We start from the raw sequence: 21,736 nt of genomic DNA, 5'->3' as shown, positions 1-21,736 counted from the left end.
GGAAGAGCTCCATTATCTTGGTGGTATTGTTAAGTGGACTGAGAGATACAGAGAGTTAAGTATTTTACCTTGGTAACAGTGTTGAGTGGACAAGCTTTTGCGTGGCCGTAACAGATACACATCCCTCCAACTGAGATGTCCTTAATGGAGTAGTAGTACTGAAGGAGAGAGAGCATTAGAACACGTTATAATGAGTAAGACAGCGTTAAAAACTGATAATTGATTACACTTGAATTATGATCAAAAAATATTGGTCAAAAGTCCAAAGAATTCCCCAAAATACAATACACACTAGATGGTTCACATATGGTTCAATTTGATCCAGACTGAGACAACTTCTTTACGTCAGACCAAGGTTCAGATGTTTGGTCCTTACCGGGGTTTTGGGGAAGGTCTCACACATGTAATTGGGGTTCAAAGTTTGAATAAAATTATTTTGCAACTAACACAGAAGTGTCTCAAACACTGTACAATATAATTTAGTCCATGTGGATGTAGGTTTTATTGTGACAATATCTGCTGATTTTTTCAGGTATGCTTAGGTTACATCATAATAGGGTGACACGTTCTCCTTAGAGTTAATCACATTAAATTAATCTTATTTTCATTTTTTTTCAGAATGTAGTCACCACAAACCCTCTGAGTATGGAGTATGTATGGAAGACCATCATCACAGGAATATATGCCTAATTAAACAATCAATTCTGACAAACTAAGAATAATAGTAATACATTATATTTTTAGCTGTATCTAAATAGTTAAAGTTTTAGTAAATCACTGTTAAGACTTAGTATATTATAACATTAAGTCAAATACATGATTACATTTCCGATAAGTATTACTCAGTTAATCAAACGTTTTCAATAGCATAAGCCTTTTAATTATTTGGCTTGGTAATACATGCAAACATTGGACTTGGTTTATTTTTGTTGTGACTTAAGTCATTCATTAAAACATTACTTTGACATATAGCTACAGAACCTTTTAAGTTGTGACTGAGATCTTTAAGTTCTGAAGCACCTCATTTTGTCCTGGAACTAGTTTTTTCATTTTCCTGGCAGATATTTATGATTTCCAAAAGAATAGAAAATAAAAGAAGAATGCTGAGCTTCACCCGTCTCGTCACGATGGGATCGACATCTTTCGGGTCATTGAGTGCCAGAGTCATGAGGTCGGCGTTCAGTGTTCTGATGCGCTGAAACACCAGCCTGATGTAGCGGGCAGAGGTGAAGTTCAGCAGGGTCGGGGACGGGTCAGATGCACTGGGCCGGCCATTGATCAAAGAAGTGTGGATCTGTAGACAGACGAGTAAGTACGGAGTAACAGCAGAATAAAACTGAGACAAACATTAAAGGTGCTTTTAGTTTTTCGAAGTGGCAGATGGTGGAGCTGGAGTGAGAAGCCTCCTCAGTGAAGCCAGACAACCAACATATACTGTGTGTATATATATATATATATATATATATATATATACACGGTTCAGATGGAGGAGAAGGATGAGTAGCAACAACCTTTTTGTAACAGGAAGCTTTGTTTATGACACATTTGTTCTGCCACTCAAAAAAAGAATTGCATAAGAAACAAATAGCCTCAACCACGGTCTAATTTGTTTGAATGCACATTTAATTATCTAGTTATATAACTGAACGTAATAAACACGCTTAAATGAACACCTTTGATTTAAAGAGGTACAATTCTCAAAATGGCTGCGGTGATAGAGGAGAATATGTGTGTTTCTGTGGTGCCGAAGGACAACAGTTTATAGCTGGACCAAAAGCTTCATCAGATACAGGCTGCATCCTCAAAACAAGCTAGACACTACAGACCAGTCATAGGCTAATCTCTTTAAACAGATTATACGTTCATATGCAACAAGGCAAGATTTTATATCTGCTGTGGTTTCTGTTTGTAGTCCGAGTAGTATTAACCAATCATGTTTGAGCAGGCTTTGGTTGAATGCAGTCGAAATGCAATCTCAGAACCAATCGTCTATCGTCTAACAAGCCTTTCCTACACACCATCTCTCAACTCCAACACCAGATCAAGATACTATTCAGATTGTAAACAATGAGCAGTGCACAGAACAGAAAGTCTAGGCCTGGATATCCGCTGGCTACACCCTAAACCCAAAAATATAGTCCATTGACTTCACAGACTTCAGTCCTCGGACCTATAGCTGATTGGTTCGGAGATTGGTGATTGGCTAACTGGAACCAACCATCTGCTCAGGTAAACATAGGCTGAACAAGACTGATACTAAGCATTTAAAATATTATATATGAATAAAATAACATTCAGACTGCACTAACACTAGGCTACATATTCATGCGAAGGCGGATGTTGATGACGTGGGTTTCCTGTGGTGCTGGGCATTACCTTTCCTTTTGTAAAGGATGTTCCAGTGTACCACATGCTAAAGAAGTTAAGAAAGTTAAGCATTGCATCACCTTTACTTAGCATTTAGAGGATTTATATACTTCTGGGTCATTTCACTCAGATAGGAACCTTCTTAAGAAAAAATTATTATTTGACCGCAAAGCTGATTTCACTATAACTGATTTTGCAGGGGATCTGCACAAACATCAGAAACAGAGAAAAAAAAGGGTTAACTTTGCCTTTAAGGATTATCATCAAGCAAAATGAGGCTTCTATCCACAGAGTCTGGTGCTTTTCTGCATCAGGGCACCTCATACAGTAACAGGGACACTGGTTAATTAATTAATTAATTAATTAATATTTCAATCAAAGAAATATTTTGGATTTTAATTGCCTTGAGCTACCCTTTAAGTAATTGTAGAAAAATAAGCATGAATTTATATTCGGCATCACCAATAATAAACTGGCAGCCACAAGACATGGAGTGTGAGGTCCTGTCTGCCTGCCTGTCTGTCCATCTGTCTGTCTCACTAATGTGGCCAAAAGAAACATTTGTGATCTGCAAAAAAGTCTTACAGAGTGGGCTGTGTGTGTGTGTGTGTGTGTGTGTGTGTGTGTGTGTGTGTGTGTGTGTGTGTGTGTGTGTGTGTGTGTGTGTGTGTAAAGGGGGAACACTTGATGGGTGCAAGCTGCACACTTGGAAGTAACGAATGTGATGGTTGTGTGTGTGTGTGTGTGTGTGTGTGTGTGTGTGTGCGTGTGTGTGTGTGTGTGATGAGTGGTGGGGTGACATTGTGAATGTGTGTGCGATGCTGTGACACATCGCCTACGACTCATTATGGTTTCACTGTGATCAGACGGCTAGGGAGCTGTCAACCACACACACACACACACACACACACACACACACACACACACACACACACACACACACACACACACACACACACACACACACACACAGTACATACAGTACATACACACTTTCAGACACCTCCGTTGTTGCTTGCAGCTCTTGACATCTCCCAGCTCGCACCCCCTCTAGCGCTCCCCCGCAGGACACAGACACACAAGACGAAACACTGAACACATCTTTACAGGCGGCACACACACACACACACACACACACACACACACACACACACACACACACAGCACCCATGTAAATGTGTATACATATTCAGACAGGCATCTACAATTAGTGGTCTTTGTGGGAGTTGTAGATGTGTGATTAGTTTGTTTTCACTGCATGTATGTGTGTGTGTGTGTGTGTGTGTGTGTGTGTGTGTGTGTGTGTGTGTGTGTGTGTGTGTGTGTGTGTGTGTGTGTGTGTGTGTGTGTGTGTGTGTGTGTGTGTGTGTACATGTGTGTTTGATTGTGTGTGTGTGTGTGTGTGTGTGTGTGTGTGTGTGTGTGTGTGTGTGTGTGTGTGTGTGTGTGTGTTCCACAGTCCTTTTCCTCTTCATTAATGGCAGTAATGGCAGACTTGCTCCTGTGTTCTTACTGGATGCAATCACAAACACAGCTGATCAAAGCAACATAGCAGTAAACAGTGGTGTGAACATGTGCGTGTCAGTGTGCGTGTTTTCCCTTTTTGATTTTAACTTTATTTTTATAGCTTATAAAAACTTGTTTATACTGACACGTAGCAATTCCAAATGTTATCCTGCCCAGAAGCCTAGACTGGCATCTTCATGAGAGGTGATACAAACATTCCACTTTCTTTCCCATTTTATATGATTTTCTGTTGATTTCATATAGTTTGATGTAGTGTTGTTGGTTGTGCTTCTTCTTAGTTCATATTCCGCATATTATTCATGTCTGGCTACAGTAGCAGTATAGCAAAATCTCCTCTCGTTCCAAACTGTTTCTCCCTTCCAGAGCCGCTGCCCTCATTCCTTTATGACATTCCCTGTGACTTCCCCATCCCCTGCTTGCACACCTACTTTAGCCCTCCTGCTTATCAGTCACTTAGTATGCACACCGATCCACAACATCACTCTCTTTCTCAGATCATCTTATTCACCTCCTAGCCTTTGCCCTAGCTTCCAGCTTCGGTTTTTTTCCCTGCACTCCAACCTGTTTTTTTGATTTGTTGCTGTTTACCTGTATAGTATACATGCCTGCTACACAATGCTGTACCAAAAAAATAATACTTGGCAAGCATTATGTTTTAGCAACCCAAGTCAACCAAGCAATTCTAACACAGTAACCTAAACGCTGTTCCTTTTGGTGGAATGTAATTAAGTACATCTATGCAAGTACTACTCTTAAGTACAATTTTGACATACTTGTACTTTACTCAAGTATTTCCAACTTCATACGTAAATATTGTACTTTTTACTCCTCTATGATATGATGCAGTAATATAGGTTATTACTAATCTACCCAGTAGTATATGAAGAATCTCAAATTGACTTCACTGTAACCAATGGCAACATTAAAATGTATTAATAAGTGATATATACAGTATAAGCCATTCTGCATAATGAGTACTTTTACTTTTGAAACTTTAAGTCTATTTGGTGATAAAACTTTTGTACTTTTACCTAGGTAACATTTTCAATTTAGGGTGGAATCTAACCCTAACCCTTCTGCTAGATTCAACCTGACCCAGTTTAACCCAACTCATCGAAATCATCCTGGATCAACCCAGCTCAACCCAATCAAACTCAAAACTCAACATACCCGAAAACTCTATTTAGTCCAACACAACGCAGTTTAAGTAGACCTAGCATAATCCAAGTCACTGTACTCTACACAACCAATAAAAATCTCCCAACCTAGCCAAACCCACTCCAACCCAACCTGAGTCAACCCTAACCCACTGCAGCAGTCCAAATCAACCCAAAACTAAACCCAACTCTACTAATGATTACAGTGGTATTTCAACAACTTCTGTAGCTACAAGTGTTACCTCTCCGTTCTCCAGAGGGTGAATCTTTGAATAAAAAGATGTGCAGATAACTTCATCATCTCTGGTGTAGGATGGAGGTCCAGTCCGTGGATTAATGTTGAACCTTGTCAGGCACTCTGTGTCTGTGATGGCGTAGTACTGCCAGGGATCAAAGGTCACACCATCTATTGAACGCTCTAAGATCCAATTACCTGTGGACAAAAATATTGGTGAGGAAAATAATGATGAAACGCTTCAAACGTGTGATGTGAAGAATAAAATCAATAAGAAATGATGATGATGGACATTCAAAACGGTGCTTAGGTCACCGTACTTAAAATACATGGAAAATTGACAGAACATTCAATCGTATTCAATTTCTCAATAGCTTAGACCCAAACTGTGATATCACACCTAGATTGATTGAATATAAAGTGAGCTGAGTCCAGTTAATAGAAATACCACAGAGGCAAATCACAAAGCACTAAACAGAATATATAAAAACTTCTACCAACACTATGAAAAGCTATGCAACTATCAGGATTTAAGATTTGTATTTTTTAAATTAAAAAATTAACATTAGCTGATGCATAAAATTCAACCATCTTTATGCATTTCATTTAAAATGTAAAAAAAACCCCATTATTCTTAGATCTTTTACGTATATGCTTTGAGTCTGCTTAGCTTGCTGCATAGCTGCATAGTGAATGCAGAAGACAGTTACTTAGGGCAAAGCACAGTAACATTTACAGACAATGAGTTTTAGGATCTTAATGTTTTTTGATGTTCTGGTTTTAAACTCAAAGATAAATCCTCACATAATGACCCTTAAAGATTATAAAGTAAAAATGCAATTTATTGAATGGAATCTGAAGCTGTCAAATTATTATTTGTGGGAGGATCATGTTATCACAAGGCTTTAATATCTATTTAACCATTTATAAGAAAGATACTGAAAATAAGTCTTTAGCATGAATTTTAATCACATAGTCGTTGTCATGTTAACACTTAAAACAGTGTGCGGCTGCCTAAAGACAAACTATGAATCAGAATGCTTACCTGGGCGAGGTGAGTTGGCTGCCTTTAAGATCATATAGGCGATCTGGAAAACCTGGAAAACATAGAGAGGATAAAATGAATGAAAAGCAGTTCTATAAATAATACACAGGTACCAGCGGAAAACAAACCTTGGGTCAATGATCCCTCTAAAGCAGACCTAACAATTGTTCCATCTGTCATCTAAGTTTTATTGGACCTGCTGATACAAAATCGAGTTCACATAAGTACTGTATGTTTCTTTTTTGACAACTTTTAGCAAAACAATTAATTGGACTTTTAAAAGGATAAGTTTGGGTTAAACTCACTTTACAAACGTACTTCTCGCACAGATGTTATAGCTGTTGTCTGAAATCACTCCCTTGTTTCCTCACTCACTATTGTATATATAGAAGACGCTGTTGTTTTGTCGATAGCAAGAAGTTACTTGAGATTTTGGACACTGACAAATAAATATCCATCATCGCTGACAGATGTAATGCCGCACAACTGCAACACATTGCATTGTGGGATTGTATCAGAAAGCAGTCAAAATTCGATCAGCACCTCTAATGTTATGTTCAAATATGGGATTTTTTTATGACGGCACTTTACATGGGCTATACACACATTGTTTCTTAATGTTCGTTTTTTTAATATTCAAAATTAAAACTGATTGTCAATAAAAACCCAAATATCTTTGCTTACTAGACAGACAGACATACAGACACAAACATTGGATGTGGGTCAAATGCTGACTCCCTGTCTCTCTCCACCACCCTGTCTTTCACCCCATCCTTTCTCTCAGAATATATCTCTTTTTATTCTCATGATGTGGGAAGCAGTGTCACATTGCAGCAATTAGAATAGGGAGAAAGCTACCAAGTGTGTGTGTGTGTGTGTGTGTGTGTGTGTGTGTGTGTGTGTGTGTGTGTGTGTGTGTGTGTGTGTGTGTGTGTGTGTGTGTGTGTGTGTGTGTGTGTGTGTGTGTGTGTGTGTGTGTGTGTGTGTGAGAGAGAAAGTGTATTTCAGGGTAACCTTATAGCAGTCATTCAAGCCCCCTACAAAGAGTCAATGTTACTTATATTCCCACCGAGGTCGGATGGTGTGTCTTTATGTGTGTGGGTGTGTGTATGTGTGGATGAGAGTAAGAGAGCTCTCAGCAGTAGCTTGTAATATAGTGACAGCTTTGGGACAGCTAGGCAGCTCCAGCAGATAAACATAGATGAACACAGCTAACTAATGCAATGTGTGTGTGTGTGTGTGTGTGTGTGTGTGTGTGTGTGTGTGTGTGTGTGTGTGTGTGTGTGTGTGTGTGTGTGTGTGTGTGTGTGTGTGTGTAGGTTTGCAGTGTCATATTCTATGTTTTGATCAGATTTGGGATCAGACGAGAGATTTCTTTTGCCTCTAAAGCTTGACACAGCATCAACAAATGAACACACCAGTAACTGTCCTGCAGGAAATCACAGGGCTCGTTAATAAATGTTTATCTTCCATCTGTGACATTTAATGTCAGGGAGGTAAGTTAACGATGAGTTCACGTCATGACTCGTGAACAGCCCATACTATCAGCCTTTGGTATCTAATTTAATTGGCAAGATTCAATTTTAAAACTGAGCTGTTTTACTCATCTGCTGCCTGGTTTGGGAAATTTGGTTTTTATCAGGTTACATTTGAGACCTTGTAAATGCAGATTAAAATATAGCACATGAAATGTAATCTTGGTGAAAGAAGGCATACCCCACTAAATAAATTAATAAAAAATGTGGAATCTCTAAAACTGAATTTGCACAATAACAGTATTATTATTGTAGTCCAGTCATCTTGCTTGGAGGTCAGACTGAATTTCATATTGCAGATTATGGACGTGTTGTAATTGCAGAGGAGTTGAGCGAATAATTCAAAAGTCTATAAAGGCTACAGAATTGTGTTGATCTCCAGATATGGAGAAGTGTCTACAATTTTTACATCTCATCAGTGAATTGAATACTCCAAACAAAACAAATTAATATTTATTTCCAAAGAGTTCTCAAGCATTTTGTTAGAGCGATCGTACATATTTAACAGGAAAAAGGAATAGTCCTGATATACCAGATAATTACTTTTTAGAACATATTTGAGCATAGCAGCCAAATGCACTTAAAATGTTTATTTTAATGCTCAATCAGACCGTTTAAGCCCCGTGTCCAGTGTGGCCGGGGTTGCCCACAATCAAATGGGCCGTGAAGAATCCATTTTGTCTGGGCGTGAGTTGGACACACAGTGACAGTGGTTTTACTGAACAGCTGGTGTTTACAGGCCATTCACATGGCAACGTGTTAAAATTTATCTGGCCAGATAAACTGGCATCAAACCCCAATTCCAGTTAGTACTGCAGATAATTAGAACAGAGTTTGCACACAAAAAACACAAAAGACAGATCAGAAACAAGGTGAAATAATAAGATCAGAATGAGACAAATACAATTGAAATCAATGACAAAAAATATAAACTAGAGTTGAATTCTTTGACTTTTGGGATTTACACCTAAACAAACGTACTGAAACACAGGTGGATATGCCGTCATGGCAACGAACCTGGTATGCAGACTCATTAAAAATTCACTGTCACTTCAAGAGAAAATGTGTTAACATCTCACTGGACTAATAAAGTAGCTTTTGGCCCAGTTCTAAATAGTGTGAATAATCCAGCATCCCCAACTGCCAAGCTTAGTGCAGGCAAACAAGCAGGAGATATTCACTGGAGCCACACAGTCATCTCGTTCGAAAGATCGTTCTGCTTTTCCACTGAGCTGCCACTAAAAACAATTTAAGGAGATGCTGCAGTACTTTGAATGACAGTCTCTTGACAGCTCGGCAGGAAACACATTAGAATAAAAGTTACATTTTTAACCAACTTGCAGTAAAAATATATATTTTTTAAACCAGACAATTGGTTGTGTTTTTCACATTGGCCTAAAGAGAGGAAAGGCTGCGGTGGAGTGCAGCATATACAGACAACGGCCTCTGGATACAACTGAAAAATGTCCGGGTGTGTAACAGCCAATTGAAATCCATTCTCTTTAAGTCTGCCTCTCTGTCTGAACTGCCAAAAACACAGTAACACACGCAAATAAAACAAATGCACACACAAACACGCTCGCTCACAGACTTGGTCGTCATTTAGCCTTAAGCTTTTTAAACAGGCTTTAGTCTGCACAAAACACCAGATGCTGCAATCTCTCCCACATTCTTGCTTTGGCCCGAGCTACCGTCAAACATAGACCACCAAAGTTTCATTGGGTACAGCAGATGTTTCATTTACCTTCGCTCTGTTATGAATAAAGATATATTTTCTGGCCTTGAAAGCTCTCACCATAATTGTCTCATATTATAATTTAAAAGTGCAAAGTAAAGAAAAGCAAGATTTGTATCTACGTTTAAGATATGTTTCTAATGGGAAATGTTTATGGTATAAGATGTATTTGCCATTTTCATCCAAGCGTAAAATATATGCTATAAGCTTTAACTATGATAGGTAAAGGTTCACTGAGTCCTCATAACGACTGATTTCGAGAACCGGGGGACTCCAGGCTCAAGCATCTGCCTTATTAAGGTGTCCTTGAGCAGGCCATTCACTCTAGACTGTTGTGAATTGGACTGTGATGAGAGTTGAGGTTTAAAGCTGTATATAATATTCAGTGATCTGGATAGTCTAATAAATGTAAATTAGTAGTATGGTACTGCCATTGGCCTGTTTATTGGTCTGATTGTTCATGTCCAACCGTGTGCTCGAAAGTTGGCTTTTTTTTCTTTTTTTAATGATGTTTGCATCATTTTGAGACGTGTAAAACTCACTGTATTGTAGTTAATGTTGAAATGGATGAGGCTAATTGTGACAGAGCAGTTACATTAAGTCAGTCAACGAAAAACAACAATGGAGAATCAAGAATATCCCCATAGAAGCAACAAATCATAGAACAGAACAGAGCTGCACTCATGGCAGTCAAAAAGGCCCTATTATGCTATTTTCCGGGTGCATATTCTGATTGGTCAGCTAGCCCGCTCTGTTGTGGTTGGTCAACGTTTCGCATGTGTCGGAAATGTCTTGCCTCTTACAAACCGAATTCAGCCCCGTCTTCCAGAGCGGTTCAAAGCACTGTTGAAGCTGTCCTCGGCGAAATACAGCTTACACAACATTAAGTTTTCGTTGTACTGTTCTGCCAAATTGTTAAAAATTAAATGTAGCCACTTTTTCTTCATTTCATCTGCCTTCGGAAGTCAAAAAAAAGAATTTTCTCCTCGCAGAGCAGAACACAGCACAGCGTCTTCTCAACATTACGGCGCAACAATAAAAGAACTCTTCCTCCGGACTTTAAGCTCCGTCTCTCTCTTTTGTTGTTTGAGGGCCAAACTGGTCGGAAGGAGATTTACGTCACTTCCGTAACATTGTGACCTCATAAAGTTACGGAAGTGAAGGAGAGAATTCAATGGAGCCGTTTCAGGCAGCTCAGGAGCAGTGTGTCTGAGCGGGAGGGTAACTCCTTTTAGGCGTGGACTTCAGGTTTTACACTCTACGGACCTTTTACATGTACAAAAAAATATATAACACGCTAAAGAGGGAAAAAGTGGAAAAGCATAATAGGGCCACTTTAAAGTTGATAACTTTGTATCAACCGACAGTGTCATCGCGGATATAGGGAAACACTGTTAGCTCTGTCAGCACGCTTGCTGTAGTTTGTACTTTTAGCACTGTTATCATTTCATGTAATTCATATAGAAAATCAGTCTTATGGCTTCATATAATATAGTAATATGTAATTAATTTATTGGTTCTGTTTTTTTTTCTCCTACATGTGCAAAACAAACCGAACCAAAACCAAATCCATGACCCCAAAACTGCATTCCGTTTTCTTGTAGAACCCTTGCACCACTCGTATGTTCTCAGTATTTAAGCGCGGTGGATAATGACAGCACTTTGACTGACAGCCTCTTTCAGGTCCCCGTTCTCCTCCCGCCCCCAGAGAGCAGAGCCGCTGCATGATTTGACCACGACGAATAAACTGTCCATCAATAAAACTGGCTTCTGCATTACCATAATAACTGCAATTTAACCTCTGAAGCTGACAACAGATTGTTGCCGCGATGAGGCAAGTTTAACCCCTCATGGTAAAGTAGTTTTTAATAGATTAACTAGTAATTTCCTAATTTATATGCAAACTAATGCCTAAGCCTAAGGCAACTCAAGGCTTCACACATTGGTAGCGCTCAGCTGGGAAACCTTTGTTTGAAATGGAATGACTGAAGGTATAACAGCCCAATAATATGATTATTTTAACTAAAAACGAAACAGTTTAAACCCGAAATGAAACCTTAAAATAGCCAGACTTTATGAACTAAGCTCTCGTGGAAAGGTCAACCCTTTTCAACAGGTCTCTGCAGAAGACTTTGATTGTCAAGTCAGATGCAAAATTACAATTCAAGAATTCATCTGAAAAATAATAAAGAACATAGACAGACCTCAATTGTCTCTCTCTCACATACGCACAAACACACACACACGCACACACACACACACACACACACACACACACGGACCCTCAGCTCCCACTCTTTCTCATTATTTAGTCTTTCCATCCGGAGAGGCTCAACAATAACAAGAGAGGAAATGAAGGTGGTGATGTCACAGGCGATAACATACACACACACACACACACACACACAAATGCGCAAGCCCACTGTCATTTTCTGAGTGAGATGACTGAGGTCGCAGGGGAAATTCAGCACACTGGAGGGTAAAAAGCTTTCCTTTGGCCTGATCGAGACTCACACATGTATATACATATATATATGTATATACATACATAGTACATGTATATATTCAGTCGATTGTTGACTTTTTTGATTAAAAAAAACATGTTTGGCCCTGTGTGTTCACATTGTGTCACTGTGCAACATCCAGACAACCCTTCATCACTTTATGTATATGGTATACTAAATGAGTTCTAACAGTAAACTGATAATCATGAAGATCATATATTTTCCATGGGGAACACAGCAAATATGACAATTAGGGCTGCCCAAATCCGTCGGTGACCCCTCCAAGTCGAGCTGTGTATTTTTTTTATTTTGTGAGCATTAGCCTAGATTTTGATGTTTCACTTTGAGCAAAACTAAGAGGCAAGATCAATGAAAAACGTTGAGCTCTTCTCTTTAGTAATAATAACATCGGATGTTGGCTATGGATATGGAGGCCTGGTCATCAAGACGGGGTTCATGTTTCGAGATGGATTCAGTCGTTGGCTGACATCGTTGCAGACCCTGACGCACTGAGGACAGTACGCCAGGTTGACAGACATGCCTGTTGCAGGGGAACCGTCTCTCTACACAGCGAGCACAAAGTCCACGGCCCATGGAAACAGCGACCCTGGGCCTTTCCAAGCCAGTTGCAGCGCACCGCCACAGAGAGGAAAAAAGGAACTAAAAGTCCAATCTTGGTATTGAACAGCCAAATTCGATTAAAATAAAACAATTCTGATCGGGTACAGCCCCAGTGGCAAAAAGAAAGGAGTGTTTAGCCAAATAAAAACCTTATTCTTTTCTATTTTATAGTAAGATCGACAGCCTTGACACTGAAATAAATACACATTATACATTGCTGTGAACACGTCCAACATGGCCATCATATAAAGAGGACTGTTAGAGCTAAGATGGCATTGAGAAAAAAGCATGCTGGTATTTGAAAAGCTTTTAAAGAATCTGCTCATGACAAATGGAACAAGAGCGGGATTTTTTTCACACTCCTTATCCAGCTGTGAGCTTTATAATAATTTCTTCCATTCATTTTTCTGCACATTTCTATATGCAAGTTTGACTGTGGATAAGCGCAAGAAGAGTGTGTGTGGAGAAGTGTGTGTACATGTCAGACTCAGGCTCCACATACTAATATTAAGGTCAGAAGTGAGTGAGTGAGAGAGTGTGGGTGCGTTACCAGGCAGATGCATTCATCGGCCATTTCATTCCTGTGACAGGTGTGAAACGTGTGTGTGTGTTTGTGTGTGTGTGTGTTTGAGAGACGATTTAGGGGTGAATATATATTCTGCAGCCACAACACAGTGGTGAAAGGTGTGATTGATGGGCCTGAAGTCATTAACATGTCAAGATGGCTGCTCCTCTACTTCCTGCCCAGAGATACATTCTACGTATTTCATGGTTGGCAAAAAAAAAAAAAAAAACTCCCCCCAGTTTTGCCTCTTTCTATTTTTCTATTGTCTCTGTTTCGCTCTCTCTTTCTGCATCTGAATGTTTTTCAACTCAATATGAATAATAGGAGGCTGACCTAAAATATTCTAATATTCAGTTTTGGTCTTGTTTTGTTTACTCTAACACACTGTACTGACAATGAGCTGTCTGTTTTGTTTTTGTTTAAGTTCTTAATACAGTGTAGAAATGTTTAAATATGAAGGAAACAGATTAAAGGAAGAGATGTAATAGTCTCACATCTCTCGCTTACATTTTTTAATGTTTTGCCATTTGAAGACGATGCTATTTTATAGCTGTTTGAGAGAAAAAAACTCTGATTTAATCTCACAACGTTCAAACAGAAGTGTGAGTTGGAGATCACAAAATTATACTTCAGTTGACAAAATTGTGAATGGCACATTCTGCTTGAGCAATATCCATTTATATGAGATGTCAAATGTAGATATTCAGTAATTGCTAATGTGAGTTACTTTAGGCTTTTGTTTTAATTATGGCATTTTATTCTAGAATATTGGACTTTTTTCTAAAATGAATCTGTTTTAACCTTAAAAGCAATTTTTCAAAGGTTTCTCTTAATGAACCGAGGACTTCTCATGAACTAAAGTCTCTCACCCTCATTAGTTTTATTCTCAAGACATCCATATAATTATTCTCTGGCGCTGTGATCTGTTTAATCGCACTTCTAAACTAAACTAGATGTCCTAAATCATCCCATGCCAGTACACAGGCCCTCAAACACCGGAATTCCTGCCAAGCCTTCCAAATCAAAAATGAAAACCAATTATTTAAAGAATGATACACATGCTTATGAAATGATCGATAGCAAGGATAGTTTAACCAATGAAATATTAGTAGGTAACTTAATTCTTTGGATGACAAAACAAAGAAACATTGTGGGAATGATTAACAAATTGCTCTAATTACAATTGGATTGACAACATGCAGGCTGGTGTGTTTATGTAATGTAAGAAGACTGTGGTTATGGGAGCAACATCTTGACTGAGAAGAAACATGGTGGCAGAAAGTGTTAGGATGAACATGTAAAAGCAAATGGGACAATTGTGAAAAAAAAAAAGTCAAGAGGGTATGAATTTACAGATTATTTGTTATGGAGAGAAAAGATCCAGGATAGTCCATAAAAATCTACTTGTACAGCAGATTTGAGACCCAAATGCACTTTTGAAGAACAACTATTGTTTATGCACCAACAGCGTCAAACGGCTTTGATGCTGCATTTAACGCCACTGAAAGAAGGATGAAGCTTGTTTCAATTTTGGAGCGTCAAATAAGCACTCAGCGACCAAAATTGCGGCTGTGGCTGTTTGGAGAGAACTAAAAGGAACAAAAAACTATGGATTTTTTACACAGAGCACTCTATTTAATTAAAAATAGTAATAATAATAATAATATTACTGACGTTTTTATTGGTTAAAACGGCAACTGTCACAACTTTTTTTCTGTAAATGGCAGACAAAAATAAAACTGTGGACTGAGTGTTTTTATTGTCCCAACAACTCCAACAGAGCGATTCTATCTAGCGGATCATGTGACGCCAAATTTACATTATCTAGTTAAACTTTCATTCATATCATATCAATGATTTAAAAGACAAGGTGTTAAGGGTTATCTGAAATACAAAAATGTTTGAGACTTTTTTTTTTTACATCTCAGAAGCTTCAGAGGCTTCAGGCCAAGCCTTATCATCGTATTACATTATCTCACAGAAGGTCCTTGGTTGAAATAAACAAGCCACAAAAAATTTTCATTACCATGAAAGAAAATGCACCAAACACTGTATACAGCACTGGGCATCTCTCAATAAAGAGATGCCCAGTGCTGTATACAGTTATTCATGTTTTTGATGCTGTTAAACAAACCTTAATAAACGGAAAAGGTTTGTAGCTTGACTCATCAAGGACAATGGAGGATGTGTTCAGGTTTGATTCAGGGCAGTTACAGTGGATTCCAAATGTTGAGTCCCCATTAAAATCCTTTGAAACCAACATAAATCCAGGCCAACCACAGCTGTCATTCTTTGTGAAGAAGGAGCCAACAGTTAATGCTACAGGGAGTGAATGTTTGAAACTCTTTTAGTTTAAGGTTGGAGTAAGCCTCTAGAAAATTCATGTGGTAGTCAGTATAATATCTTCACAAGTATAGTGTTACAAGTTTGTTTGTGTGTGGGTGTGTGTGTGTGTGTTTGTATGTCTGTTAGGGTTGGGCGCAATGACGGTATATAACTATAACTATTGTTTGGTTGTGTCAGATTTGGCTATACCACTGCGCTATTGTTACGTGAGTTACAGTTTTGAGTCTTTTGTTTTGTCACGTGTGTCTGTGTTACCTGTTTTAAGTCCAGAGTGATGGTTACAGAGTGGTACTCCATTCCATTCTTGATAGAGGGACTTTGCCACCAACGGTTAGTCCCATCTGTGGCATATTCTATGGGATGTTTTTCTGCACACACACACACACACACACACACACACACACACACACACACACACACACACACACACACACACACACACACACACACACACACACAAACACACACACACACACACACACACAGAAACAGATATAGAGAGGGAGCATATCAATTGTTTTATTAACACTTTAAGTATCTAAAAATCAATTTAGTCTTGAATCCAGCATTGAGGATAAAATGTTCCGCTCCACTGTTTTTTTATAAAATTCTAGCATTTCAAACATTCGAGGACCGATATTTTTAAAAAAGCACATTTTTCTACCTTGTAAATTTTTTTATTTCCTTTCCATTCCAGATGATTTTATTTCCCTCTGAATCAAGAAAAATGTCACCCTTTTAGCAGAATCTACTCCTGACCGCTGTTACTATTCCACACAATAGCTTTGATGGAACAAGAAGAGAACATATTATTAGTTTATCGAATAACAAAGGCCAGTACACCAAACTTTTATGCATACAGTCAGTGTGTACGGGATTGCTTGGGTGTTTACATGTGTGTGAGAGAGTATTGTTAAGTGAAGATGTGATGTTTCAGGTTGACTTGCAGCTGTCAATCATCGGGCTACTTATGTGTGACATTTCTGTTCAAAAACCATGGCAACAATTGAGAGAAGAATTTGAAAGCTATATAACCTTTGATAAAAGTATTTTCTCTTACTTTTTTAACAGCATTCTTCCTCTTCACTTATTTTTTTGTCTTATAAGAAAGAAAACTGAATAAAGATTTCTTACATTGAAAGTAGATAAAGGACATCCAAAATACTCAAATCTATATATCTGGCTTATAGTAAGTCAGCCTGTCTATTAAAAATCAGTCAATTAATTGGTTGCCGGTAAATTGGAATGGAATAGTTCAACATTTTAGAATTTCTCTAGAGTCAATGAGGTGGTGAGGTTGTTTTTTCTCTTTGTATTTAATACATCTTAACCAAAAGTTAATACAATACGTTAACTATTGAGCTTTTGAGGTCCTGACGGGCAGAATGTTTTACCTTTGGACAGAGCCAAGCTGGTCAGTTCACCTTGCATCATCCCTTAATGCTAAGCTAAGCTAAGTTAACTCATGTGTCCAGAGCTTCATATTGAATGGACAGACATGACAGCTCTCATCAAGAAAAATGATATCCATATTTTCCAAAATGTGGAACTATTCCTTAAACAGTGAGCAAGTCAGTCATTCAGCTGATTACTAAATATTAATAAATCTCTGGTCTTAGTATTTATGAAAGTAGCAGTGTTTTAAAATGATCAGTTTTGACTCAGTTCATCTGTTCATTTTTTTATCTCACCCTTTTCAAGCTTTTCCCTCTTTCCTTTCTTATCACGTTTTTGGAGCAGTACATCCAATCCTTCTTTTATTCCTCTCATCATGGTTGACCAAAGCTAACTGGACTCATTAGCTGACTCACTGGCTGGTTAATGATGGACTGCTTCGCTGAAAAACTGATTGGTTGGTTGTATGAGGTTAACTGAATCATTGATTTGACTAAATAACCGACTGTCTAGCTTGCTGTTAGAATTATGATCACAGGCTAATTTTGTATTGTCATCTTGTCATGTTGCGATTGATTCTTCAGCTCATCCGGCAATTATCTTTTTAGACAAAATGATTAGTTAACATCTGGCCGATCTGGCACTAATTAACTAATCTGGCATGATTAATTATTGTAATCACCCTGCCTATAAGTCTTGTGTGAGTTCTCACCAAATGGTTTTGTACTCCTTTGGTTGCAGATTCGACACTGAGGGTTTCTGACAGGCTGGCCTGGTACATGTTCCACCAGCTTACAGAACATCTCTGGACCCAGTGAACCACAGGTAGCATTAGCGGATATGTCTGCCATGGACGCCAGGTTCAGCACCGCCGGGAACAGTCCTGGAGAGGAAACACAGGCGATAACATACAGAAACAGATGACGAAACAAAAAACAGCTGCATGAATTAACACTGACATCTGAGAGACAGATTGAATGGAATGTTAAAAGTCTGATATTTAGGTAAATGGCTGTGAGATTGAACACAAGCAACTTTATTAAAGAAATTCCATATAATTCCATTAAACCCATTACATAAAATGAAGAATTCAAATACACATAAATATTGCAGCAAAGTTCTGCTTAATTGTGTAGTCATATCATCCCTAATCACAGGTTCAGGTCCATTCAGAGTAGTTCAAAACAGGTCAGACAGTCTTTCTTCAAAGCAAAAAAGGGTTAATTACTAAAAAGCAATATAAGGATCAACCAGCACACCCTGCTTTACACACAGGTTTCTTATTTAAAACCATCAGAATTATGTCAGTTTCTCTGCGTCGTCTTGTCGCTGTTCGGAGGTTATGAGTAATGAGTGTGGAACATGAGGGGGAGGGCAGGTGTCTTATACCATCCACATGTGTTAATCTGAGTGTATTTTGGGTACAGTATAATGCAGTTAACAGAATTTGCCCCTCATAGATAGCGAGAGCCATATTCACTTATCTTTGGATAAAAGGAGCACACAGCGGTTTTTGGCCAGCTTTCAACTGTGCAGACTTTGGGCAGTGTATTGCTACAACATCAAAGGACTATTCATTTGCATTATGTTGCTCAAGCAATCTTTTTTTCCATTTCCTGTCCACAGATATTTTTCACTGCTGGAAAAGAGTGGAAACATGGAAAGAACATACATTATGGAAAATACTGCGAAGAACACAGATTTTTTTTCCCCCAGGATATTGTTGGAAGCCATCAATAATGTTTTACTATGCAAACATTACTTGGTTTTCTTCCCCTGTGCCCTTATGGGTGGTCGGGGTATTAAACAAAACAAATAAAATCAGCTAGAAGACATTAAAGTAGTGCTATACATCTCAAATTCTCATCTCCATAACAATAATATAACATAGCATGCGTACTTTAATGCCTGCAACATTTTATTAGCCATGCAGTTTCAGCCTTGTGTTTATATACTATACACATTGTACAGCATACTTGAGTTTTGAGTCCTACGCAATTTGTTTCTGCATTTGAAAGGTTCACACGAATTGTAATTCCTGTTAATTTTGAATTTTTTTATTACCAATTTGCTGGTGTGCCATTTATAATTGTAATAATAAATAACAATTCAGTAAATGTATGTCTATGTATTCATTTGTTCTATTTTGTTTTACTAAGTAAGGAAAGCTTGTTTAACACAAGCCAAATGTTGCCTTAAAATTATCCCAGTCACTTCTGCACAGTGAGCAATGCAGCGTATTAATCAAACACTGGTATCAGAACAGTGCTTGGTATCGGCCGATACCCAAAGCCCAGGTATCAGAACTGTGACTGAAAAATGCGGATCAGTACAACCCTACACCTGCTATAAAATGTGTGAAGGCTATTAGCCAGCAAGTCAAGTAGCTCTTGTTATCCAAAGAAGAAACACAGTGAACTGATCATTGAGCTCTAAACAAACTGATCATTATTTACATCTGTCATCACACCACAAATGCACCATGAGACTGCACACAAGTGTTTTTTTTTTTGGGGGGGGGGTTTCAGCTGACTTCTCTGTGTTGTTCCCATAACAAAAGCACATTCATTTCAGAGTGAATGGCAAACTTGTTGGACCTAAAGTACTGGAATGCTCAACACACTGTGCACATGGTTCACATTTCCTGTCTGGCAAACACACACAGACAAATACATGCATAATGACGCGTCGCATATCCCAGTGCTGCTTTAAGGTTAAAGTTATAAACAACATTATACACTGATATACAAACATAAACACAGAGACGCACACATATACAGCAACTGTACACAAAGAAGACAGACGGGAAGGGAAGATCAGATGAAAAATACAGAGGAGAAGTGTGTGTTTGTGAGTGTGTGTGTATGTGTGTGTGTCCAGATGAGTGCAGCTGTTTGGCCAGATGTCAACACTGATGAACTGTGAAGAACATCTGAGACACCCAAAGTCTCTCTCACACATGTGTACACATTCTCACACGAGTGCTCACAACGTATCATATACAAGCTCAGTGAAACGCAGACCTTCCAAACCTACAGTTTGGAAGTATCAACCAGAAATGATATCTGAGAATCTGAAACCTCTGAGGGAGTCAAGATTTCCATAACAGTGTTTTCATAACAGAAAAGTTCTCATCACTGTAAGAACAAGTGTGTGCGTGGGGGGGATAGGCTCACACAATATCCAGGTTGTGTCGTATATTAAATAGCAGTAGTATATTAAATAGCAATAGACAAAGGTAAGTAACTTATACCCATCAATTCATCCATCATCATGTCAAAGTATTGACTATAGTAAGACTACATCCACATATTTATCACAATGCGATCATTATAAGAGCAAAAAAAAAGTGTGCACATGCTATCATGTTGCCAACACATGACTACATGTTGTCATCTCATCAGGCCAAAACAGGAAATCCTGTTGTTAGCGCTGTTAGCACTGTTTAACGCTGTGAGCACTGTTTAACACTGTTTAACGCTGTGAGCACTGTTTAACACTGTTATCACTGTTTAACGCTGTGAGCACTGTTTAACACTGTTATCACTGTTTAACGCTGTGAGCACTGTTTAACACTGTTATCACTGTTTAACGCTGTGAGCACTGTTTAACACTGTTATCACTGTTTAACGCTGTGAGCACTGTTTGCGCTGTTAGCAATGTTAGCTGCGAGCCCCTAGCTATCGCCATGTTGAGAGCCTCGATGATGGAATGTTCAGAATTTTGAATTGCGCACCTTTAAACTAACTTCACCGAAACTTTATTACATACATTCAGCGTATTATAGTAAACATAATTGCAAAGTGTTTAAGCCCTGCTGTCACTAAATAATGCAGGAAGCAGCACCAAAGAAACACGGACCATTTCAATTACATTTTCTTTTTAGATTTTCATGGGTCATAGCAACCTTTACCTAAACATCAAAATTATTTCTTGGGAGAATCTGACCATGTGTAAGACTCTAACTTTGGCTACCGATAACACTTTTTCTGTCTTCCCTTTTATGTCGAACAATGAGGCGAGATACTGACAGCGAAATGGAGAGGGCCGGCTTTAGACAGGGTTCAGTTTTCAGATTCACTGAATGACAAGGACACAATGACCGTCTGCCTTCGGCTCTACGGCTGCCACACACACACACACACACACACACACACACACACACACACACACACACACACACACACACACACACACACACACACACACACACACACACATCTACTCAGGTTCATCACCTTCCATTCTTTTCTCTATGCTCTGATAACCATGGTAACCTGTCTGTCTATGTGTCTGTCTGACCGTCTGTCTGTTGGCCTCTCCATCTCCAGTCTTCGCTCTGTTAACCAGATGTCTCAGAGGATTTACTGCCATACAGCCTCTAAATTAGAAGACTGTCAAAATGTATAAGTACACCCAGTGAAAGCTGGGCAATGTCATTGCCAAATAAGTTTCAGTGCCCAAACAATGATTACGAGGCAAAAACCCTTGTAAAGGTGGGCTTTATATTTAATTACAACATAAAACACTAATATTTCACAGATTATATATTTTACAGGAGCTGATCTGTTGGGTCATCATATTTAAATAACTAATATAACTTGTGAAAAATATCTTCTGAAAACAGTAACAGCCGATATATTGTCACACTGAGGATAAATTAAATAATAACACATATCAATATAAAGACATGTGAAGGGGATG

At 38.6% G+C, this 21,736-nt stretch overlaps 1 protein-coding gene across 1 annotated transcript in view; it reads right to left on the bottom strand.

Annotated features, from left to right (window-relative positions):
- Positions 1 to 21,736, bottom strand: part of lama2 (laminin, alpha 2) — a 168,761-nt gene that overhangs the window by 122,546 nt on the left and 24,479 nt on the right. Inside the window, exons 2-7 of the mRNA XM_054619092.1 lie at positions 17,745 to 17,915; positions 15,893 to 16,005; positions 6,332 to 6,383; positions 5,294 to 5,484; positions 1,115 to 1,294; positions 69 to 158 (exon numbers count right to left, since the gene is read on the bottom strand). Of these exons, the coding sequence (XP_054475067.1) occupies positions 69 to 158; positions 1,115 to 1,294; positions 5,294 to 5,484; positions 6,332 to 6,383; positions 15,893 to 16,005; positions 17,745 to 17,915 (797 nt within the window). The remainder of the gene's footprint in view (positions 1 to 68; positions 159 to 1,114; positions 1,295 to 5,293; positions 5,485 to 6,331; positions 6,384 to 15,892; positions 16,006 to 17,744; positions 17,916 to 21,736) is intronic.

This window comes from Anoplopoma fimbria, chromosome 18 (genome assembly GCF_027596085.1).
Source record: "Anoplopoma fimbria isolate UVic2021 breed Golden Eagle Sablefish chromosome 18, Afim_UVic_2022, whole genome shotgun sequence".
Lineage (NCBI taxonomy): Eukaryota > Metazoa > Chordata > Actinopteri > Perciformes > Anoplopomatidae > Anoplopoma > Anoplopoma fimbria.
The sequence above is the reverse complement of the archived record's forward strand: the minus strand, read 5'-3'. Positions and strand labels throughout refer to the sequence as shown.